The 20,331-nt window shown below is 56.4% G+C and overlaps 2 protein-coding genes across 34 annotated transcripts; both read left to right on the top strand.

Moving 5' to 3' along the window:
• The first annotated feature begins 37 nt into the window (after window positions 1-37).
• Window positions 38-12,923, top strand: ADAM15 (ADAM metallopeptidase domain 15). 30 transcript variants are annotated; one of them, XR_013529390.1, is made up of 25 exons: window positions 38-207; window positions 1,364-1,470; window positions 2,117-2,193; window positions 2,912-2,990; window positions 3,152-3,228; window positions 3,320-3,512; window positions 5,094-5,159; window positions 5,240-5,308; window positions 5,386-5,555; window positions 5,686-5,770; window positions 6,258-6,406; window positions 6,487-6,661; window positions 6,946-7,038; window positions 7,161-7,465; window positions 7,556-7,751; window positions 8,023-8,100; window positions 9,760-9,832; window positions 10,355-10,493; window positions 10,901-10,970; window positions 11,262-11,341; window positions 11,560-11,634; window positions 11,721-11,779; window positions 12,039-12,110; window positions 12,388-12,512; window positions 12,607-12,923. XR_013529390.1 is itself a non-coding variant. In XM_035278975.3 (23 exons), exons 1-23 carry the CDS (start codon window positions 129-131, stop codon window positions 12,647-12,649), a joined length of 2,595 nt encoding a protein of 864 aa, XP_035134866.3. In that variant the 5' UTR covers window positions 38-128; the 3' UTR covers window positions 12,650-12,923. The 30 variants fall into 30 exon arrangements, 9 of the variants coding, with proteins under 9 accessions (XP_035134866.3, XP_035134867.3, XP_035134868.3 ...); XR_013529399.1 differs by having other exon boundaries at window positions 11,265-11,341; XR_013529392.1 differs by lacking the exon at window positions 11,721-11,779 and having other exon boundaries at window positions 12,039-12,252.
• Window positions 12,924-13,871: 948 nt separating this feature from the next.
• EFNA4 (ephrin A4) lies at window positions 13,872-19,514 on the top strand. 4 transcript variants are annotated; one of them, XM_078355846.1, is made up of 7 exons: window positions 13,872-14,065; window positions 14,562-14,680; window positions 14,937-15,024; window positions 16,255-16,426; window positions 16,772-17,058; window positions 17,396-17,464; window positions 18,821-19,514. In XM_078355846.1, exons 4-7 carry the CDS (start codon window positions 16,302-16,304, stop codon window positions 18,955-18,957), a joined length of 618 nt encoding a protein of 205 aa, XP_078211972.1. In that variant the 5' UTR covers window positions 13,872-14,065; window positions 14,562-14,680; window positions 14,937-15,024; window positions 16,255-16,301; the 3' UTR covers window positions 18,958-19,514. The 4 variants fall into 4 exon arrangements, with proteins under 4 accessions (XP_078211972.1, XP_078211973.1, XP_078211974.1 ...); XM_078355847.1 differs by lacking the exons at window positions 14,562-14,680; window positions 16,255-16,426; XM_078355848.1 differs by lacking the exons at window positions 14,562-14,680; window positions 14,937-15,024; window positions 16,255-16,426 and adding an exon at window positions 18,012-18,041 and having other exon boundaries at window positions 17,396-17,468; window positions 19,016-19,514.
• The last annotated feature ends 817 nt before the right edge of the window (window positions 19,515-20,331 follow it).

Genomic DNA, 20,331 nt, shown 5'->3' on the forward strand with positions numbered 1-20,331 from the left:
GGCGGGCCGGGGCGGGGCCTGGTGGCTGCGCGGCGCTGCTGGGTGCTCTGAGGCGACCCGACCGCCGGCCGCTCCTCCGTGCGCTGTCCCGCACCTGCTGCCCTCGCCCGGCCCGGGGCGCCGCAGCCATGCGGCTGGCGCTGCTCTGGGCCCTGGGGCTCCTGGGCGCGGGCAGCCCTTGGCCTTCCTGGCCTCTCCCAAATATAGGTGAGTCCTCGGCCTGGAGTGGGTCAGGAGGCGGACTGGGAGGAGGTGCAGGGAAGTCGGAAGGCATTAGGGTAATGGGGCGGGACAGAGACCCTGGGAGAGCTCAGCCAGAGCGCGGCCCGCCCTGGTCCGCTGTCCTGGGCCTAGGGCCTGGTGACTTGGCGATGGAATGGAGAGGGAAGGAGGGGGGATGCCGGCGCCCTCCCCCCCGCCCCCTCCTGCCAGGTCATCTTCTGCGCGGTCCCTGCGGACACTTGCAGGTTCAGGTACCAGGTACCGAAGGGCCTTGCCAGCGCCACTTCAAGATTCTGCCGAGAGGGTCACTGCTCCCCAGGACTGGCATCTTCGCTCCTCTGGGGCCTAGCTAACCGTTCCACCCAGTGCCAGGGCACTGAGTGGGCATGGCTTGTAGGGTTTAGTGAAGAGGATTCTCTGGCCCCTATTCCAGGCCTGGGGCGGCCAGGCACGCCTCACCCTGGTGCTGTTGTCACCAATGCCTGGCCGAGCGGGAGGGGCCTGGGAGGAGCGGGGAGAAAGGAGAATTGGCCGGGAAAGAGGCTGGACACCAACTCCTCCTTGGAACTTTCACTTCCCGCTGCTGTCTTGGGCCGGGGACTGAGAGGGCAGGGGCGGGTGGAGCGTCCGGAGGAGAGAGGGCCATTGTGTGTGGGGAGGGGGTGAAGCGCAGGCTGTGGGCAGCGGGTGTGCCTGACTGGGCATGAGGGTGTTTAGGGAGGTGGGGGTGTTTGCACTGCTCACCCAGAAATGGGCGTTCCTGGCATCTCCGCTGTGAGCAAAGGGGAGGGTGAGTGGGCACCCAGCCACAGGGCTTAGCTGTCTCGAGGGGGCATCCCGGGGGTGAGGGAGGAAGAGTGATTGGCAGGAAGTGGGAGCAGGGGAGGGTTCCTGTGAGAACCTGGCATTGGCCAGAGGGGGACAAGGAGGGCCACAGGCTGAGCAAGCCGAAGGTCTTTCTTGGGGACTTGTGGATGGTGTGGTGGGTGGAGAGACACCCCCTCTTCCAGTAGTCTCCTTTAAGTCCCAGCATGCAATGCAGAAGTCCCTCAGGCACCTAAGGGCCTTGATGGGCACCTGCCACCCCCAGCCCTGGTGTCTATTTCCTCAGTACTATCTTGGGGTATACTGGGACCTGCAGGTGGCACCAAGGAGCAGCAGGCAAGGTCAGAGAAGTCCCCAAGTGGGCCCTTGGAGCCCCAGGTCCTTCAGGATGACCTCCCAAATAGCCTCGAAGAGGTGCTTCAGGTGAGATCACACTCCTGTCTAATTAATAAATGAATCCACATACACGCCCCAATATAGTCAGGTGTCTCAAGGCCAAAGCTTGGTTGAGGAGCTGGTGGGTAGAGCTTGCTGTAGTGGGTCTATCCCAGGCCCAGCTGCCTCTCCCATCACACCCCAGCACCTGGCTTCACTTATCTCCCTCTCCCTCTGCACACACATCTGTCTGCCTCAGCTCCACCCAACCCATCCATCTCCACTGGGGAAATTCTGAAGCCAAACTTGCTTTCTTCATCTCATGTTGTTGGTTTTATTGGGAGATTTTCCTGATTTGGAAAGAATCAGGACATTACCAAACCACCCCCGCCCCTCCCAACCCCATTCTAAAGCTGAGTCAGAGGAAGGGCTGGGGCTTGTGCTGGGTCCTCCACGATGCTTCCTCTCTGGGCAGGAAGCCGAGAAGGGGCAGCTCAGATACCTTCCTTGACCTCCCCACACAACCCCCCAGAACAATGCTCCAGGCCAGGCAGGGCTTCCTGGCCCCTCCCCTGGGATCCCCCCACCAGTGATCTAATTGCTGGTGCTCTCCTGAGGCCTGAGGTTTTCTGGTTACAGGGGTTGGGAGTTGTTGGCAGGTCTAGGGAGGTGACCTGCCCTCTGGTGCCCACAGAGCAGTCTGCCTGAACCCCTGAGGATCAAGCTGGAGCTGGATGGTGACAGTCATATCCTGGAGCTGCTACAGAATAGGTAATAGTGATGGTGGCCGTAATAGTGACCACAGGGCCAACAACTTGTATGGCATTTATTATGTGCCAGATACTAAGGGTTTGCATTCATTTAATCCCCATAAAAATCCTAAAAAGGAGCTGGGCGCGGTGGCTCAAGCCTGTAATCCCAGCACTTCGGGAGGCCAAGGCGGGTGGATCACAAGGTCAAGAGATCGAGACCATCCTGGTCAACATGGTGAAACCCCGTCTCTACTAAAAATACAAAAAATTAGCTGGCCTTGGCGGCACGTGCCTGTAATCCCAGCTACTGGGGAGGCTGAGGCAGGAGAATTGCCTGACCCCAGGAGGCGGAGGTTGCAGTGAGCTGAGATCGCACCATTGCACTCCAGCCTGGGTAACAAGAGCGAAACTCTGTCTCAAAAAAAAAAAAAAATCCTGAAAAGGAGATACTATTATGTATTATCGTTCTCATTTTATATATGAGGAAGTCAAGGCACAGAGAGGTTAAATAACTTACCCAAGGTCACACAGCTAGTATATGGTGAAAACCAGATTGGAATTCAATAAGCAGAGTCAGTGGCCCAACTAGTATACTTTGCTGCCCTGGGGTAGGGGATTAGAAAGGTTGGCTGGGGGGTGGCCTGGTCCCCAGCCCCCTACCACCTCCAGGCCTTCGCTTGTCAATGCACAGCCTGGGAAGTGGCTCAAGCACTGCCCTCTTTTTCTTTACTCCACAGGGAGTTGGTCCCAGGCCGCCCAGCCCTGGTGTGGTACCAGCCCAATGGCACTCGAGTGGTCAGTGAGGGACACACTCTGGTGAGTCAGGTCCTCTTGTGCCATTTTTGGCTTAGGGGGAAGAGGGAGGGAGTGACTGGAGGGTGAGAGGACATTGCATATTTTTGCCTTCAAGCTAGACTCCTCAGTTCCAGTCCTGGTCTACTCCCTGAGACAGTGCTCATGTTGTTTCTGTGCTGTAGGAGAACTGCTGCTACCAGGGAAGAGTGCAGGGATACACAGGCTCCTGGGTGTCCGTCTGTACCTGCTCTGGGCTCAGGTATACTGGGCGGATCTGATGACAGTAGAGAAAGTAAGGGGACCCAGGCATGGAGCTGAAATGTTCTCTGACTTCCTTTCTCTTTCCTTAGAGGCTTGGTGGTCCTGTCCCCAGAGAGAAGCTATATCCTGGAGCAGGGGCCTGGGGACCTTCCAGGTCCTCCCATTATTTCCCGAATCCAAGATCTCCACCTCCCAGGCCACACCTGTACCCTGAGCTGGAGGGAATCTGTGCACACTCAGACTCCACCAGAGCTCCCCCTGGGACAGCGTCATGGTCACCGGGTGAGGATGAATGGCAGAGGGGCTGACCTTCGGTTGTCTTGAGGGCTGACCCCCAGACACTCTCAGCTCTGTGTTCACAGTATAACAGCTGCTGCTAATGGGGCAATTTCCATATGCCAGGAACTTTGTGAGCATTAGCTCGGGTACTCCTCCCATACCTCGGAGGTAGGTGCTATCAATTGCTCTATTTTTTTTTTTTTTTTGAGAAGGAGTTTTGCTCTTGTCTCCCAGGCTAGAGTACAATGGTGTGAACTCGGCTCATTGCAACCTCTTTCTCCCAGGTTCAAGCAATTCTCCTGCCTCAGCCTCCCGAGTAGCTGGGATTACAGGCGCCCACCACCATGCCTGGCTAATTTTTGTATTTTTAGTAGAGATGGGGTTTCGCCATGTTGACCAGGCTGGTCTCAAACTCCTGACTTGAGGTGATCCACCCGCCTCAGCCTCCCAAAGTGTTGGGATTATAGGCATGAACCACTGAACCTGTCCTAATAGCTCTATTTTAAAGGAGGAAACCTTACAAAAAGTATCCAGGCATAGTGGCGTGCACCTGTAGTCCCAGCCACTTGGGAGGCTGAGGTGGAAGAATCGCTTGAGCCCAGAAGGCAGAGGTTGCAGTGAGCCAAGACTGAGCCACTACACACCACCCTGGGTGACAGAGTGAGACCTAGTCTCAAAAAATAAAATAAAATAAAATGGGGAAATGATCTGAGACAGGTTAGGTCGTTTGCCCGAGGCCGTACAACTAACAAATGCCCTCTCCATTTACTAGTTGTATTTGGCTCAAACTCTTCATCTCTCTTATGATCCCAGTTGCAGAGATCTCTCACTTGGTTATAGATAATACATAGCTACCAATGATAATGCAATATAAGCCCTATTTCCTAATTTGTAAAATGGGAATAATAAAACTACTTGCTGTATAGAGTTGCTGGGAAGATTAAATGAGTGGATATAGATGTAAAGTGCTTGGAACTGGTCGGGCGCAGTGGCTCACGCCTGTAATCCCAGCACTTTGGGAGGCCGAGGCAAGTGAATCACCAGGTCAGGAGTTTGAGACCAGCCTGGTCAACATGGTGAAACCCCATCTCTACTAAAAATACAAAAATTAGCTGGGTGTGGTGGCGGGCACCTGTAATCCCAGCTACTCAGGAGGCTGAGGCAGAGAATTGCTTGAACCCGGGAAGCAGAGGTTGCAGTGAGCTGAGGTCACGCCACTGCACTCCAGCCTGGGCAACAAGAATGGAACTCCATCTCAAAAAAAAAAAAAAAAGTGCTTATACTGTGCCAGGCATGTGGTAAGTGACAGAGTTGGCTATTGGGATTTTCAAAAATTATTATATATTTTAAACTTGAAAAAAAACCCACTGAGTTTGGAGCCAGAAAATCTACTGGCTGGTCTATCTACTTCCTGGTCCTCCTTGGCAAGTCCCTGAGCCCTCCGGTCCTCGGCTCATCTGTAAAATAGGCCCTTCACCCTCCTGTTTGACCCACAGAGTAGGAGTGGCTGTGTGTTGCTTAGCCCCACACAGCTTCTGAGTGTGAGCGGCATATTTGCCTGATACTCCTTCTTCTTGTCCATAGTGGAGGCGGGATGTGGTGACAGAGACCAAGACTGTGGAGCTGGTGATTGTGGCTGATCACTCAGAGGTGAGCCTGTTGGTCCCTGCACATCCTCCTCCACCCTGCACCGCGCCGCCGCCTTTCACGTCACCTCTCTCGGTCTATAGGTCCAGATATACAGGGACCTCCAGCGCCTGCTGAACCGCACACTGGAAGTGGCCCTCTTGCTGGACACAGTGAGTGCTGGACAGGGAGGCAGCCCCTGGCCCCCTGACAATGGCAACCCCTCTTCTGAGCACCAGCTCTCTTTCAGTTCTTCCGGCCCCTGAATGTACGAGTGGCACTAGTGGCCCTGGAGGCCTGGACCCAGCATGACCTGGTGGAGATCAGCTCAAACCCAGCTGTCACCCTTGAAAACTTCCTCAACTGGCGCAGAGCAGATTTGCTGCCTCGACTGCCCCACGACAGTGCCCAGCTGGTGACGTAAGGGCCCTCAGCCAGAGGGCCAGTCCTGTCCTGGCCAAATTCACACCCCTTCAGCGCCCTACCTCAGCCCCTGAAGCTCTGACCACAGTAGCTTCTGGCCCTGAACTCTGGCCTCCCTGTCCCACAGTGGTACTTCATTCTCTGGGCCTATGGTGGGCATGGCCATTCAGAACTCCATCTGTTCTCCCGACTTCTCAGGAGGTGTGAACATGGTGAGTGATTTCCAGGTCTCCTCCTCATTCCCAATTCAATTCCTCCCAAGTGTGGTAGCATTATTGACCGAAACCCCCCTACAAAGTTGCTCAACCACAAAGCTGCGGGTATAGAGGGTGGAGGTGCGTGATGTGGCCTGCGCTGTAGGGAGCCCTCGCTTATGGCCAGCTTGTCACAGTGTACACAGTCATCTCCTGTGCAGTCTTCCCATTTCTTGGAGGAGGGTAGGACGCAGCTGAGGCCCAAAGAACAGAGGTGATCTCCAAGGGCCATGCAGGGAGGGAGGGGGCCAGAGCTGAGCTAGAACCCAGGTTTCCTGCCACCTGGGCCTGGGTTCTCCTACTTCAGAAGCAATTCAGGAGGGAGGCAGTGCTGCTGAGTGCCCATGAGGTCAAATGAGGAGGGAACGGGAGCAGACAGGGTGGGCTGGGCACTGTGGTGGAGGCAGGCTGGGACTGGACCTGGGGTATCCCTCCCCAATGACAGGACCACTCCACCAGCACCCTGGGAGTTGCCTCCTCCATAGCCCATGAGTTGGGCCACAGCCTGGGCCTGAACCATGACTCTCCTGGGAATAGCTGTCCCTGTCCAGGTCCAGCCCCAGCCAAGACCTGCATCATGGAGGCCTCCACAGAGTAAGTAGCTGCAGGATGTGGTGGGGGTCAAGGGGCAGGGAGAGGCTCCCAGCCCCAACCTTCCTTGCTACCCTCCCCAGCTTCCTGCCAGGCCTGAACTTCAGCAACTGCAGCCGACAGGCCCTGGAGAAAGCCCTTCTGGATGGAATGGGCAGCTGCCTCTTCGAACGGCTGCCCAGCCTGCCCTCTATGGCTGCTTTCTGTGGAAATATGTTTGTGGAGTCGGGCGAACAGTGTGACTGTGGCTTCCCGGATGTGAGCCCCTCATCCACAGCCTTGCCCCGCTCACTTCTGTGCTCTCACCCTGGCTTGTGAGCCCTCTCCCAGCCTCCTGAGCTCCTCTTGGGTTCTGAAGGACTTCCCAGCCCCCTCCTACTTGCCCTGTCTGGGGACAGCAAATAGGTTGCTGGGCTCTAGCTCCCGCTTGCTGTGTAGCTCTGGGCTTCCTTCTGGTCTTGGCCTGTGGGAGGGGAGGGACTGGAGGGAAGCTCACAGGAGCTGCCTGCCCTGATGCTCAGCCCCTGTGTGCCCTCCCACAGGACTGCACTGATCCCTGCTGTGATTCCTCAACCTGCAAGCTGAGGCCAGGGGCACAGTGTGCATCCGATGGACCCTGTTGTCAAAATTGCCAGGTGGGTAGAGACTAGACTGGCCACCCAGAGCTCACCTGCCGGGGCCAAGGTGGAAAGGGTCGTTCTGACCCCCTGGCTGGATTTACCCGTTGCCCACACTAATGCTCACCCACCCTCCACAGCTGCACCCATCTGGCTGGCAGTGTCGTCCTACCAGAGGGGAATGTGACTTGCCTGAATTCTGCCTAGGAAACAGCTCCCAGTGTCCCCCTGATGTCAGCCTAGGGGATGGCGAGCCCTGCGCTGGTGGGCAAGCTGTGTGCATGCATGGGCGCTGTGCCTCCTATGCCCAGCAGTGCCAGTCACTTTGGGGACCTGGGGCCCAGCCTGCTGCACCGCTTTGCCTCCAGACAGCCAACACTCGGGGAAATGCTTTTGGGAGCTGTGGGCGCAACCCCAGCGGCAGCTACGAGTCCTGCAGCCCTAGGTGAGTGAGGAGGCCTGGCTCCTCCTTTGGGTTTCTGTCAGCCTTGGCCCTGCTGCTACTAACTGTGTGTACCCTTCCCCCTCCCCCCAGAGATGCCATTTGTGGGCAGCTCCAGTGCCAGACAGATAGGACCCAGCCTCTGCTGGGCTCCGTCCACGCTCTGATCTGGGAGATGATAGATGTGAATGGGACTGGGCTGAACTGCAGCTGGGTGCACCTGGACCTGGGCAACGATGTGGCCCAACCCCTCCTGACTCTGCCAGGCACAGCTTGTGGCCCTGGCCTGGTGAGCATCCTGGGTGGGCAAGACCAGGTGTGAGAAGGGATGTTCACCACAGTGAACAGTGCCCAGACTTCACCATTCACCAATATAAAAGGCAGGGACTCCAAGGGAAGTCAGTTTCTTACTTCAGATGGAGCAAAATCCTATCAACCCACTCAGCCTTGGTTTCCCCATCTGCAAATGCAGAGTGTGGCCTCAACTTTGTTGGCCTCCCAGTTCCATTAAAGCTCTGTGGGAATCTGATCTATGCTGTTTTCTCCCCCACCCGGGTCAGGTATGCATAGACCATCGATGCCAGCCTGTGGATCTCCTGGGGGCACAGGAATGTCGAAGCAAATGCCATGGACATGGGGTAAGCTGGGATGGGGGAGTGGAAGAGGAGCAGGGAGCCTCTGGAAGGGAAAAGGAAACAGACATATCTGGGTTCTTTTTTTTTTTTTGAGATGGAGTTTTGCTCTTGTTACCCAGGCTGGAGTGCAATGGCGTGATCTCGGCTCACTGCAACCTCCGCCTCCTGGGTTCAGGCAATTCTCCTGCCTCAGCCTCCTGAGCAGCTGGGATTACAGGCACGCGCCACCATGCCCAGCTAATTTTTTGTGTTTTTAGTAGAGACGGGGTTTCACCATGTTGACCAGGATGGTCTCGATCTCTTGACCTCGTGATCCACCCGCCTCGGCCTCCCAAAGTGCTGGGATTACAGGCTTGAGCCAAAATGCCCAGCCCATATCTGGGTTCTAATCCTTGCTCCACGACTTCCTCGTTGTGTGACCTGGGGCAGGTTACTGACTTCACTGAGCTCAGTTTCCCCACCTATCAAATGGCTATAATAGTAATATCCGCTTATTGGAGTATATAAGAGGAGTATGAGAGCATCTAGCACAGGCTGGGCATGGTGGCTCACGCCTATGATCCCAGTGTTTTTTTTGTTTTGTTTTGTTTTGAGACAGTCTCGCTCTGTTACCCAGGCTGGAGTGCAGTGGCGCAATCTCGGCTCAAACGTTTCTCGTGTCTCAGCCTCCTGAGTAGCTGGGACTACAGGCATGCACCACCGCACCCGGCTAACTTTTGTATTTTCAGTAGAGACAGGTTTCACTATGTTGGCCAGGCTGGTCTTGAACTCCTGTGAGGTAAGTGATCTGCCTGCCTTAGCCTCCCAAAGTGCTGGGATTACAGGCATGAGCCACTGCGCCCGGCCAAATCGCAGGATTTGGGAGGCCAAGTCAGGAGGATCACTTGAGGCAAGGAGTTCAAAGCCAGTCTAGTCAACATAGTCAGGTCTCATCTCTATCAAGGAAAAATGTAAAAATTAGTCAGTCATAGTAGTGCACACCTGTGGTCCTAGCTACTTGGAAGGCTGAGGCAGGAGGATTGCTTGAGCCCAGGAGTTTGGGGCTGCAGTGAGCCAATAATTGCACCACTGCAATCCAGCCTGGACAACAGGGTGAGACTCTGTCTTACTCGCTGTCTAAAATTTAAAAATTAGGCCGGGCGTGGTGGCTCATGCCTGTAATCCCAGCACTTTGGGAGGCCGAGGCGGGTGGATCACAAGGTCAAGAGATTGAGACCCACCTGGTCAACAAGGCGAAACCCTGTCTCTACTAAAAATACAAAAATTGGCTGGGCATGGTGGTACACGCCTGTAATCCCAGCTACTTGGGAGGCTGAGGCAGGAGAATTGCTTGAACCCAGGAGGCAGAGGTTGCCGTGAGCTGAGATCGCGCCATTGCACTCCAGCCTGGGTAACGAGCGAAACTCCATCTCAAAAAAAAAAAAAAATTAAATTGAATTAAAGAAAGGAAGCATATAGCACAGTGTCCAGCACACAGGAGGTGCTCAGTAAGTGTTAGTTTGGTCTGATTTGCTCTGGTGTGGATAAAGAGCCTCTCTCTGGTCTCTACGCATCATACCCAGCACAACCTCCAGCTGTAGAAATCCAAGATCTTGAGAAGCTGGAGATAAGGAGACAGTTCCAGAGTGCAGTGCTCCTCATTGCTCTCCTTGTACCTCCTAGGTCTGTGACAGCAACAGGCACTGCCACTGTGAGGAGGGCTGGGCACCCCCTGACTGTACCACTCAGCTCAAAGGTAGCATGGGGGTAGGGGGCAGGGGCAGCTGGGAGGGCAAAGCGGCTCACGCTTTACCTTTCCCCCTCGGCCCTCTCTTTCTGACCCCCCCATCTGCTGAGTCTGTGCCCCTGGACCTCTTCACTCTCCCTGATCGCTTAACTTCACTCCCTGTCCCTGCTCCTTCATGGGTCTAGAGTTCTTAGCCCTGCCCTCCTTTGTTTTTTTGTTTGCTTGTTTGTTTGTTTTTTTGAGATGGAGGCTTGCTCCGTCACTCAGGCTCACTGCAACATCTGCCTCCAGTTCACTTGATTCTCCTGCCTCAGCCTCCTGTGTAGCCGGGATTACAGGCACCCACCACCGCGCCTGACTAATTTTTGTATTTTTAGTACAGAAGGGGTTTCACCATCTTGGCCAGGCTGGTCTCAAAATTCTAACCTCATGATCCACCTGCCTCAGCCTCCCAGAGTGCTGGGATTATAGGCACGTGAGCCACCATGCCCGGCCAGCCCTGCCTCCTTTAAACCTGCCTTCCGCCCACAGCAACCAGCTCCCTGACCACAGGGCTACTCCTCAGCCTCTTGGTGTTACTGGTCCTGGTGATGCTTGGTGCCAGCTACTGGTACCGTGTTCGCCTGCACCAGCGACTCTGCCAGCTCAAGGGACCCACCTGCCAATACAGGTATGAGCATCACCTCCCTGCTACCACTTCCTTCAACTTGGGACAGTGCTGAAGCCTGCCTCACTTCTGTAGCCCCTGCCACCTGGTTCTGAGCCCCAAGCACCTTGGACCCTAAATTTGCTGACTGCCACAGCCCCACACCTTCCTTCCCTACGCGTGCCCATAGCTCTTCACCTCACAGCGGTGCCCCTGTGGGGTGGCTGGAGTGCTACAGCCATTTATCCCCAGGGCCCCTATGCTGGATAAGCCGGGCCTTCCCTCAAGCTAATCAACTCTCCCATTGCCACAATTCTACCCAAACCACACACAAGTGCCTGCAAAGGGATAATGCCACTCAAGGATGGCATAAGGTAGAGAACAGGGTCTGAGCCTGGGCTCTCTCCCTCCTTGCCTTTCCTCATGCTTAGGGCAGCCCAATCTGGCCCTCCTGAAAGGCCAGGACCTCCGCAGAGGGCCCTGCTGGCTCGAGGCACTAAGGTGAGTCCTGTATACCAGAGGAAGGGGAACTCCAGCTTGGCCGGGCATCTAGCTTGGGCCCTGAGGGGGAGGCATTAGAGGCTCCAGACTCAGAGAAAGGCTAGCACTGCCCAAGTCAGTCGAAGGAGTCAGGGCCAGCCCTGCCCTTCCCTTCCCTCCTCTCCCCTGAGCTACAGGCAGAGAAGCCGAGTCCAGAAGAGTGGGGAGGGCAGCCAGCTGGAGCAGGGGCTGGTGGGCTCCATCCACTGGCTGAGAGGTGGCTTTGAGAGGTGGGTCTATCCATGCCCCCAGCAGAAACCCCAGAAGGGTACAAGGGCGGTGTTGCTCAGAATGGCCTTCCGTGGGCCCAGATCACCATACTAGAAGGGCTGGTGAGCACCCCCACCCTGAGCCCTCTGCTCGGATGATGGGAGTGTGTGCATGCCCCTCTCCACTTGCTCCCCACCTGCATGCACCTGCATAACTGCATGCACACCGCCCACTCCCTGGGCCCTGCCAGCCCTCCCTGGGCACTGACCCTTCTCTGCTCACTCTGTCTCTCTGCTTCCTCTTTCCCCTCTGTGCCTGTCTGCCCCTCCTACCCTCTCAGCAGGCTAATGCTCTCGGCTTCCCGGCCCCCCCTTCCAGGCCGCTGCCGCCTGACCCTGTGCCCAAGAGACTCCAGGTAAATCTGGGCCAGGCCCCGCCCTGAGCTAAAGCAGGTGGGAGGCTTGATACCCAACTGCAGTTCTCATCCCTGCTCCCTGCCAGCGGTGCTCTTCATTAGGTGATAGCCTTCAGACACTCTTGAGCCCCAGAAGCAGCAAAGGGTGAGCCTCCTGCCTTGGCTTCTACCACCATCTGGTGGTCAATGGCGGGACTGCAATCGGCCAGGGCCTCCGCGGTTGACCTACACCTTCCTCCCCTGAGACATCAGCTGGCATGCCTCCAAGCCCTCTGCGCATGCCCTCATTCTCTCCTGCCCCCTGGCTGACTTTGCATGTTGACTTGAACCCCTCTGGGGAATCTCTTTGCATGCCTACTGCCCCTGGCTATGCTCTCACAGCCACTGCCCCTCTCTCTGTTCAGGCTGAGCTGGCTGACCGACCCAATCCCCCTACCCGCCCTCTGCCCGCTGACCCGGTGGTGAGGAGCCCGAAGGTAACGGTGCGGGGAGAGAAGGGTACAGCCTCTCCCCCCACCTAGGGCAGTGGTGCTGGTAGCCATGACGGTGGTGGCCGTGGCGAGATGTCCCCTCAGTGTATGATGGCACATATCCCAGTGCCACCTTTAATGGTGACAGGTTTGTTTGCAGGCAAAGGTGACCTCTGGTGCTGCCCCCAAGCTGGTGTTCCCCAGCACCAGTGCGTTGGGGGTGGGTAACATGAAATCCCCCCACACACACACCCAAGCCAGCCTCCTGACTTCTCTCCCTCAGTCTCAGGGGCCTGCCAAGCCCCCACCCCCGAGGAAGCCACTGCCTGCTGACCCCCAGGGCCGGTGCCCATCGGGTGACCTGTCTGGCCCAGAAGCTGGAATCCCGCCCCTAGTGGTACCCTCCAGGTAGGCAAGGAGGAGCCCTGGAGATGGGTGAGTGGGGCGAGTGATCTAGGGGAAGGGACCTCTGACCCTTTTTTCTCGGCTTCCCGCATTCCAGACCAGCGCCACCACCTCCAACAATGTCCTCGCTCTACCTCTGACCTCTGGAGGTTCCGCTGCCTCCAAACTGGACTTAGGACTTCAAGAGGCGGGTGTGCCCTCTGGAGTCCCCTACCATAACTGAAGGAGCCAGAGACTGGATGCGGTGTCTTAAGGCTCCGGGCACCACCACGCGCTGTGAAGCAGCACTCTGGCGACCTGCCCGCGTATTTGCAGCCGGGGCTTTGGGAGGGGCTGGGGGTTGGACAGGGCTGAGGGAGTTGCGCACAGCCTGTCTCTGCTCAGCTGCAATAAACGAGACATCTTGGGAGAGTTCCTCGGAGTTTGTCTGCTCCTGGAAGCAGGGTCGCTCCTGCTGCGGTTCCAGGTCTGGCCGCCAGGAGACGCTGCCGCCTCAGACGAGGGAGGGCTGTTGTGGGCGGGATACCAGAATAGGTCGGCGTGTGTCCCCGGGATGCTCGCGGCTTACCTCTGCCCAGACTGGGGTGGCTCTCGGCGCAATCTGTCAAGCTGTTGGACCTGCCGTCCCCGCTCTGACCATTGGCTGGGAAAAGTGGATCTGGCAGATGTTCTCAGAGCCTCGGAGCCAGGGCGGAGCGGGGCTGCGGCTCCCACGATCCCAAGGCCGCGCACCTGCCTCCTCCCTCTCCGCCGCCGCCACCTGAGGGATCGGGAACAAAGGTGCTTTGTGCAGGCCGCAACCACCTCATACTTCGGCTTCAGGACTGGGGCTGCTTGGGCCCCCAGCCCAGAACGAAGGTGTGGGGCGGCAAAGGACAAACGCCAATCCCAAAGTGAGCATCCTAGCGCGTCACCTAAGACTCTTTAGAGAAGGGGGTCCCAAAAGCTGTGTTGTCCCTTACGCTCGCACTGTCCCTAGATCTGCAAAGAAAACGGGGCAGTGTTTGAAGGTGGTTGGACAGGCTTCACGGATCCTCGTTCACGCCTCACTTTCCCCTATCTGGGCAAAGGTTATGAGTCCTTACGTAAAATCTTCCACACTTCTAATAAGGTAATCTACCCTAAAGCAGACACGAAAGGGCATGACCTCCTTATAAATACTGCGGATGGAACACGCCATTCTTTGCAGTGCGGTGCAGCCTCAGCGGAAGCTTAGGCGAACCCGGCGGGCACTGCGGTGCACAGAGGGTTAACTGGAGTTGGCGCTGGGTGGAGAGGAGGGAACGCGCTCCCATTGGCGGAAAGTTATCCAGGGGCGGGTCTGTGAATCTGCGCACCCCACCCCCCTTTCCACAACCCCCCACTTCACTTTGTACCTTTCTCGCCTCGACTGTGAGGCGGGCCGGGACCTGCCGAGCCAGACAAGACCGGACCTCTGGGGCGATGCGGCTGCTGCCCCTGCTGCGGACTGTCCTCTGGGCCGCGTTCCTCGGCTCCCCTCTGCGCGGGGGCTCCAGCCTTCGCCATGTCGTCTACTGGAACTCCAGTAACCCCAGGTAGCCGGGCCGAACCGGGCGTGCGCCTAGCCAAGACTGCGCGCTCCTGGGCTTTGCGCGCGCTCGCCATTCGCTCTTTGCGCGGCGCCGCCTGAGCCTGGCCGCGCGCCGGGGCTCCTTTGTTTGAGCCGGCGGGGGAGGGGGGAGGGGCGAGGCGCTCCCTGGGTCTCCCCACAGCCCGTTTGTGTTGGGGGACAGGCAGAAGACCCCCAGCCCCGTGGGTTGCCTAAGGGGTCTTGGAGCTTGGAGCTGGGGGGCCTTTGCCCGCACTCTGGGCTCCGCCCCCCTCGCTGCTCTCCTGGCGATCCCCAGCCTCCCGCAGGCTGGAGCTGGGGCGGACGAACTTGAGAGCGAGGGAGGGGGCTTTACTCTTGAGATAGAGCTTGGGTTACTCCCTTGCCCGCTGGGTCTCACCTCTGGCTCTCGCTCTGTCTCCTGATCTCATTTGCTATCTCTGCTTTCATCTCGTCTTTACTGGTCCTCTGTTTCTTTCCAGTGTCAGCCCTGCCCTTCTAGCCGAATCGCCTCTGGGCAAGTCTCCTGACCTTGCTAACCTCATTTATCTCACCTGTATAATGGGCTAATAATACCTAGTACCCTGGGAAGTCCGGCGGGGTAAGTGAGGTCATGTATGTAAAGGAGGTGCAGGGTGTGCAGATATAAATTATTATTTCTTTCTCTCTCCTGAGCTGCCTGCCTTTGAACCTCACTCTATTTTACTGTTTCCATCCCCCTCCCCAAATCTCCCTGCCTCTCCTCTGTTTCCCATCTGTTTTCCTTTCTGATTTTCTACTTGAGACAATCTGTGATTCTATTCATTTGTTCACTCACTAACATTTAAACACAAACTGTGTGCCCGGCCCTGTGCTAGGTTTCAGGGGATGCCACTATATAGATGAGAAGATCGAGACCCTGCCCCTTGGGATTCCACACTCTCCGGAGAGCCTGCATAAAGACAGGTCATTACAATACCAATACCAAGTGATAAGAGCTATTGTTGTCCTTGAACTCGGAATTCCTCTGTCTCTGTTACAGACCGGTGCCTCTGAATCACTGTTAAAATGCAGGTTTCTTACCCCCGTTCTTAAGGTTTCTGACTCATTCATTCAATCCACAAATATTTGTGAAGACTGTCTTGTGGAGGACACTTTTCCAGGCACTGGGGATGCAGTAGAACGAACTTACCAAGGCCCTGTCCTTGCTCAGCTTGCGTTCTATGTCTGGGCTGACTGAGCCCAGGAATCTTCATTTCTTATCAGAAATGCTACAGGTGGTCCTTGGACCACCCATTGGAGGCTCCTAAGTCACGCTTCACTGTGTTTATGGTATGGGGGGTGGTTCATGCAGCTTTCTGTACAGTGGGGAGGGCCCGTTCCAGCTCTGCCCTCCTGTGCTGGCTTCCCCACGCAACTCCCAAGAGGTGGGGCAGTCTCAAGAAGACTGAAGACTGGGTGATGTGTGGACTCCCTGCCATGCCTGGCACTTCCTTCTCCTGGCCAAAAAAGGGAGGCACCTAGACCTAGCACCGACTCCTCCTTTTTTTTTTTTTTTTTTTTTGAGATGGAATTTCAGTGTTGTTACCCAGACTGGAGTGCAATGGCATGATCTCGGCTCACCGCAACCTCCGCCTCCTGGGTTCAAGCAATTCTCCTGCCTCAGTCTCCTGAGTAGTTGAGACTACAGGCGCGTACCACCATGCCCAGCTAATTTTTGTATTTTTAGTAGAGACGGGGTTTCACCACGTTGACCAGGATGGTCTTGATCTCTTGACCTTGTGATCCACCCGCCTCGGCCTCCCAAAGTGCTGGGATTACAGGCATGAGCCACCGCGCCCGGCCCATTTTTTTTTTTTTTAGTTTTTAGAATGTATTCATTAGAGACTGGGTCTTGCTCTGTCACCCAGGCTGGAGTGTGGTTTCGTAATTAATAGCTCACTACAGCCTCAAATTCATGGCCTCAAAGGATCCTCCCGCCTCAGCCTCCCATATAGCTGGGACTACAGGAGTGCACCACCACTCATGGCTTTTATTTATTTATGGTAGAGACAATCTCACCATGGTGCCCAGGCTGGTCTTGAACTCCTGGCCTCAAGCAACCCCCCTGCCTCGGCCTCCCCTTAGTGCTAGGATTCAGATGTGAACCACTGCACGTGGCCTCCCTCAGTCTTTTTTTTTTTTTTACCGTGATAGTCTTTTCCCTATTGGGTTGAAGTCTAAAGGAGACTGTTCCTCACTTTATGTCTGTGTTTGCGGAGACCTTTCCCAGCCCGTCGCACCTCTGTCTGCAGCCACACTGCCGCTCATGTCCACATCTGTACCTCCTTGCCTCCCTGCCCAGCTTCACAGCATCCATCCATCTGAGGTTGGTCAAGCCTGGTGCTGTACCACACCGAGCGTTGGGCACCGGGGCCAGACAGGTGTGTGGCAGCTCTAGCCTCACACACAGGGTGTGGTGACCCCCCCTTCTCACATCTGAGCTGTGTGGTTATGGGCACCGCAGGCCTTAGCCTCCCGGAACCCGTGAATCAATCATCTCATCCATTTCTTGCACTCTCTTTGTCTCTCAAGAGCTGTCAGTCTGGGGACCTCCGACCTTCCTGAGCTTCCCTGTTGCTCATGGGCCTCTGAGAAGGGGTGTCTCTGGCCTCCATGGCCCAGCCATGTGGTGCCCTCCCCTCTTCAGCCCACTCCTGCCTTGTACCTGCAGGCTGCTTCGAGGAGACGCCGTGGTGGAGCTGGGCCTCAACGATTACCTAGACATTGTCTGCCCCCACTACGAAGGCCCAGGGCCCCCTGAGGGTCCTGAGACATTTGCTTTATACATGGTGGACCGGCCAGGCTATGAGGCCTGCCAGGCAGAAGGGCCCCGGGCCTATAAGCGCTGGGTATGCTCCCTGCCCTTCGGCCACGTCCAATTCTCAGAGAAGATTCAACGCTTCACACCCTTCTCCCTGGGCTTTGAGTTCTTGCCTGGAGAGACTTACTACTACATCTGTGAGTGGCCAAGGGCATGCTGGACACCTCCTGGGAAGGGTGGGAGGGGAAGGAGAGGCCCCGGAGGAGGAGGGGGCTGGTCTCCAATGGACATGGGGGCATGGGCTGAACTCAGGACTGAGGAGGGACATGTCTAGAGAGGAGAAAGTAGGAATGAGGAAAGGGGCCAGGGAGGTGAGAGGCCTGGATGGGGCCTGATACATGGGTGTGGCCCCAAAGTAAGGAAATGCTTTCCAGGGACCTGGAGGGAAGAAAAGCTGGGAGGGCCTGACACAGTCTAAGGCATACGAAGGGGTGACTCCCTGCGCTGACTTCTTCCCAATTTCCCACTACCCAGCGGTGCCCACTCCAGAGAGTTCTGGCCGGTGCTTGAGGCTCCAGGTGTCAGTCTGCTGCAAGGAGAGGAGTAAGTGGGTCAGGCCTGGACCCTGCTGGCCAATGTGGGGCGCCGGGAAGGAGGGGAGGAGTGAGAAGAATCTGGGAGCATCAGACCCCAGGGGTACTGGTGAAGCTTCAAGCTGTGACCTCTTCTCCCTATTTAGCTTTGTGGGAGCTTCCACTGCACCACCATCCCCCCACTTCTTTTTTTTTTTTTTAAGAGACAGAGTCACTGGGCATAGTGGCTCATGCCTGTAATCCCAGCACTTTGGGAGGCCGAGGCAGGTAGATCACCTGAGGTGGGGAGTTCGAGACCAGCCTAGGCAACATGGTGAAACCCTGTCTCTTCTGAAAATATAAAAAATTAGCTGGGAGTGGTGGTACATGCCTGTAATTCCAGCTACCTGGGAGGCTGCGGCAGGAGAATTGCTTGAACCTAGGGGGGTTCCAGTGAGCCAAGATCATGCCGGTGCACTCCAGCCTAAGCAACAAGAGTGAAACTCCTCAAAAAAAAAAAGAAAAGAGACAAGATCTTGCTGTATTGCCCAGGCTGGAGTGCAGTGGCAGGATCATAGCTCACTGCAGCCTCAAACTCCTGGGGTCAAGTCATCCTCCTGCCTCAGCTTCTCCAGTAGCTGGGATTACAGGCCTATGCCACCACAACTGGCTAAATTATTTTTTATTTTTTGTAAAGATGGGATATCACTGTGTTGTCCAGGCTGGTCTCGAACTCTTGATCTCAAGAGATCCTCCTGCCTCCCAAAGCATTGGGATTACAGGCACAAGCCACCGTGTCTTATGTGGCCTCACTGTACAATATTTTTTTTTCTTTTGAGACAGTCTTGCTCTTGCTCTGTCGCCCAGGCTGGAGGGCAGTGGTGTGATCTCAGCTCACTGCAACCTCACCTCCTGGGTTCAACCAGTTCTCCCGCCTCAGTCTCCCAAGTAGCTGGGACTGCAGGCATGCACCACCCAGCTAATTTTTTTTCTTTTTAGTACATGTGGGGTTTCACCATGTTGGCTAGGCTGGTCTTGAACTCCTGGCCTCAAGTGATCCACTCACCTCAGCCTCCCAAAGTGCTGGGATTACAGGTGTCAGCCACTGCACCCAACCTACTGTACACTTTTTTAAGGTGGACCAAGAGAACAGAATGTCCGGGGCAAGGCTCTTCAAGGCCTTAGCTGGGTTGGTTGTCTCTAGTGGCAATTTGGGGAAGGCTTGGAAGTTGGGGCTTAGAAAGGATGAGGTCATAGATCATGGGAAGGAAGTGGCTGGTTTGGGAGACCCCGGAGGACGGGAAAGGGGGGAAATGCTAATGGGAAGGGCAGGAAGGGGACCACTGAAGTGGGAAGACTGATCAGTGCTACCGCCTCCCCCTCACAGAGTCTGAGTCAGCCCATCCTGTCGGGAGCCCTGGAGAGAGCGGCACATCAGGGTGGCAAGGTGGGGACACTCCGAGCCCCCTTTGTCTCTTGCTATTGCTGCTGCTCCTGATTCTTCGTCTCCTGCGAATTCTGTGAGCCAAGCAGAACTTCCCTCTCACCCCAAAGAGCCAGAGCCCTCCCAGGACCCCTGGAGGAGAATCCCTGTTGCCTGCACTGGGGGTACCAATCCACACCAACAAGATGGAGCATTGATGGGGGAGACTGGAGAGTCTGAGGTGACCCTTGCAGGTGCCTGTCCCCTCATCACAGACTAAAGAAGAACTGCAGGCAGCCCTGGACACCCTGAAGCAGAGGCAAGACAAACACAGGTGTTTTGCAGGCTGTTCTGAGGGTCTCAACCTATCCCCCAGGAGGACTGGGATTTGGTACGATCAGATCAAGCCAGCTGAGGGCCAAGGCTGAAGACCTGGGGACAGGTGGATTGCTGGACCAGGGTAAAGAAGCAGCCCTGCCATCTGTGCCCTGTGGACCTCTTCCCTGGGGCAGCACCTTGCCCCGCCCCAGGGGGTCACTCGCTTGTCTTCTATGAAGACGGACTCTTCATGAGGTTGAATTTCATGCCAGTTTGTATTTTTATAAGTATCCAGACCAAACCTTCAATAAACCACCCATCTTTCTGTTGCCCTCCTCAACCTACTGCCCTCAGACCCCTTCCCTGGTAGCAGGAACCCCTGTGGCCTGTGCTCTCAGCTTAGCTTGGCCTGACCTCCATGCCAGCTATGCTCAGGCCATCCATGCCAGGCCTCAGTGGGCACCCCTCTGGGCAATGTGAGGTGGTGCCAGTGGCAGCTGTGGAGCTTGGCACCCTCTCTCACCTCCCCAGCCGGCTTCCTGTGCTGAGGAGGGGCAGATGCTCCTGACAGTCCATCCGCTTGGGGCCCTGCCCAAGTCCTGGTAGCACCAAGCAGGGTGCCCAGCAAAAGCAGGGCCTAGTATTAATAGAAAGACAACATCTGGGTTTCAGAATGCCTGGGTCCTTGAGAGCTGGTCATCCCTCTCCCTCCCCAAGGGCCCTCTGGGCGGTGCCTGGCCTAGAACCGGGAAGGTGGGGTCAGATCAAAGCCTCCTTCCCCAGCGGCCTCTTTGTTCTTAGCTTTTATAAGGAGGAGGAGGTGGGGCTGAGGAGGGAGGGCCCCCTCTGCTCTCAGCCCACACTGTCTTTCCTACCTCTGGCAGGCGAGGCTGTGATCCCCACAAGGCCAAGTGGGGCCCTCTTTCTGAATGGTGCCTCCTGGGTGGTGCCCGGGTAAGGGGCGCCCCTTCCCCTGCAGCTGTGCTTTACCCGCCCCGGTGCCCCGCAGCCTCCACTGGCACGGTGCCGGCCGGCCTGGCACCAAGCCAGCGATCGATAGGTGGCTGTTGTGCTGATTAGCTCGGGCCGGCTGCGGCAGCGAGAGGCAGCGTGTGAACACGGTTGGGGGGGTGCAGGGGAGACGGCAAGGGGGGCGG

Source organism: Callithrix jacchus, chromosome 18 (assembly GCF_049354715.1).
Source record: "Callithrix jacchus isolate 240 chromosome 18, calJac240_pri, whole genome shotgun sequence".
NCBI classification, from domain to species: Eukaryota; Metazoa; Chordata; class Mammalia; order Primates; family Cebidae; genus Callithrix; species Callithrix jacchus.

Coding starts and splice junctions, on each gene's coding strand:
- ADAM15 (XM_035278975.3), top strand. CDS start 129: ATGCGGCTGGCGCTGCTCTGGGCCCTGGGGCTCCTGGGCGCGGGCAGC. Junction 5,309..5,385: donor TGGCCCTCTTGCTGGACACA/GTGAGTGCTGGA, acceptor GCTCTCTTTCAG/TTCTTCCGGCCCCTGAATGT. Junction 7,039..7,160: donor CCTGTTGTCAAAATTGCCAG/GTGGGTAGAGAC, acceptor CACCCTCCACAG/CTGCACCCATCTGGCTGGCA.
- EFNA4 (XM_078355848.1), top strand. CDS start 13,953: ATGCGGCTGCTGCCCCTGCTGCGGACTGTCCTCTGGGCCGCGTTCCTC. Junction 14,066..16,771: donor TGGAACTCCAGTAACCCCAG/GTAGCCGGGCCG, acceptor TTGTACCTGCAG/GCTGCTTCGAGGAGACGCCG. Junction 18,042..19,015: donor CCTCAAACTCCTGGGGTCAA/GTCATCCTCCTG, acceptor GGACCCCTGGAG/GAGAATCCCTGTTGCCTGCA.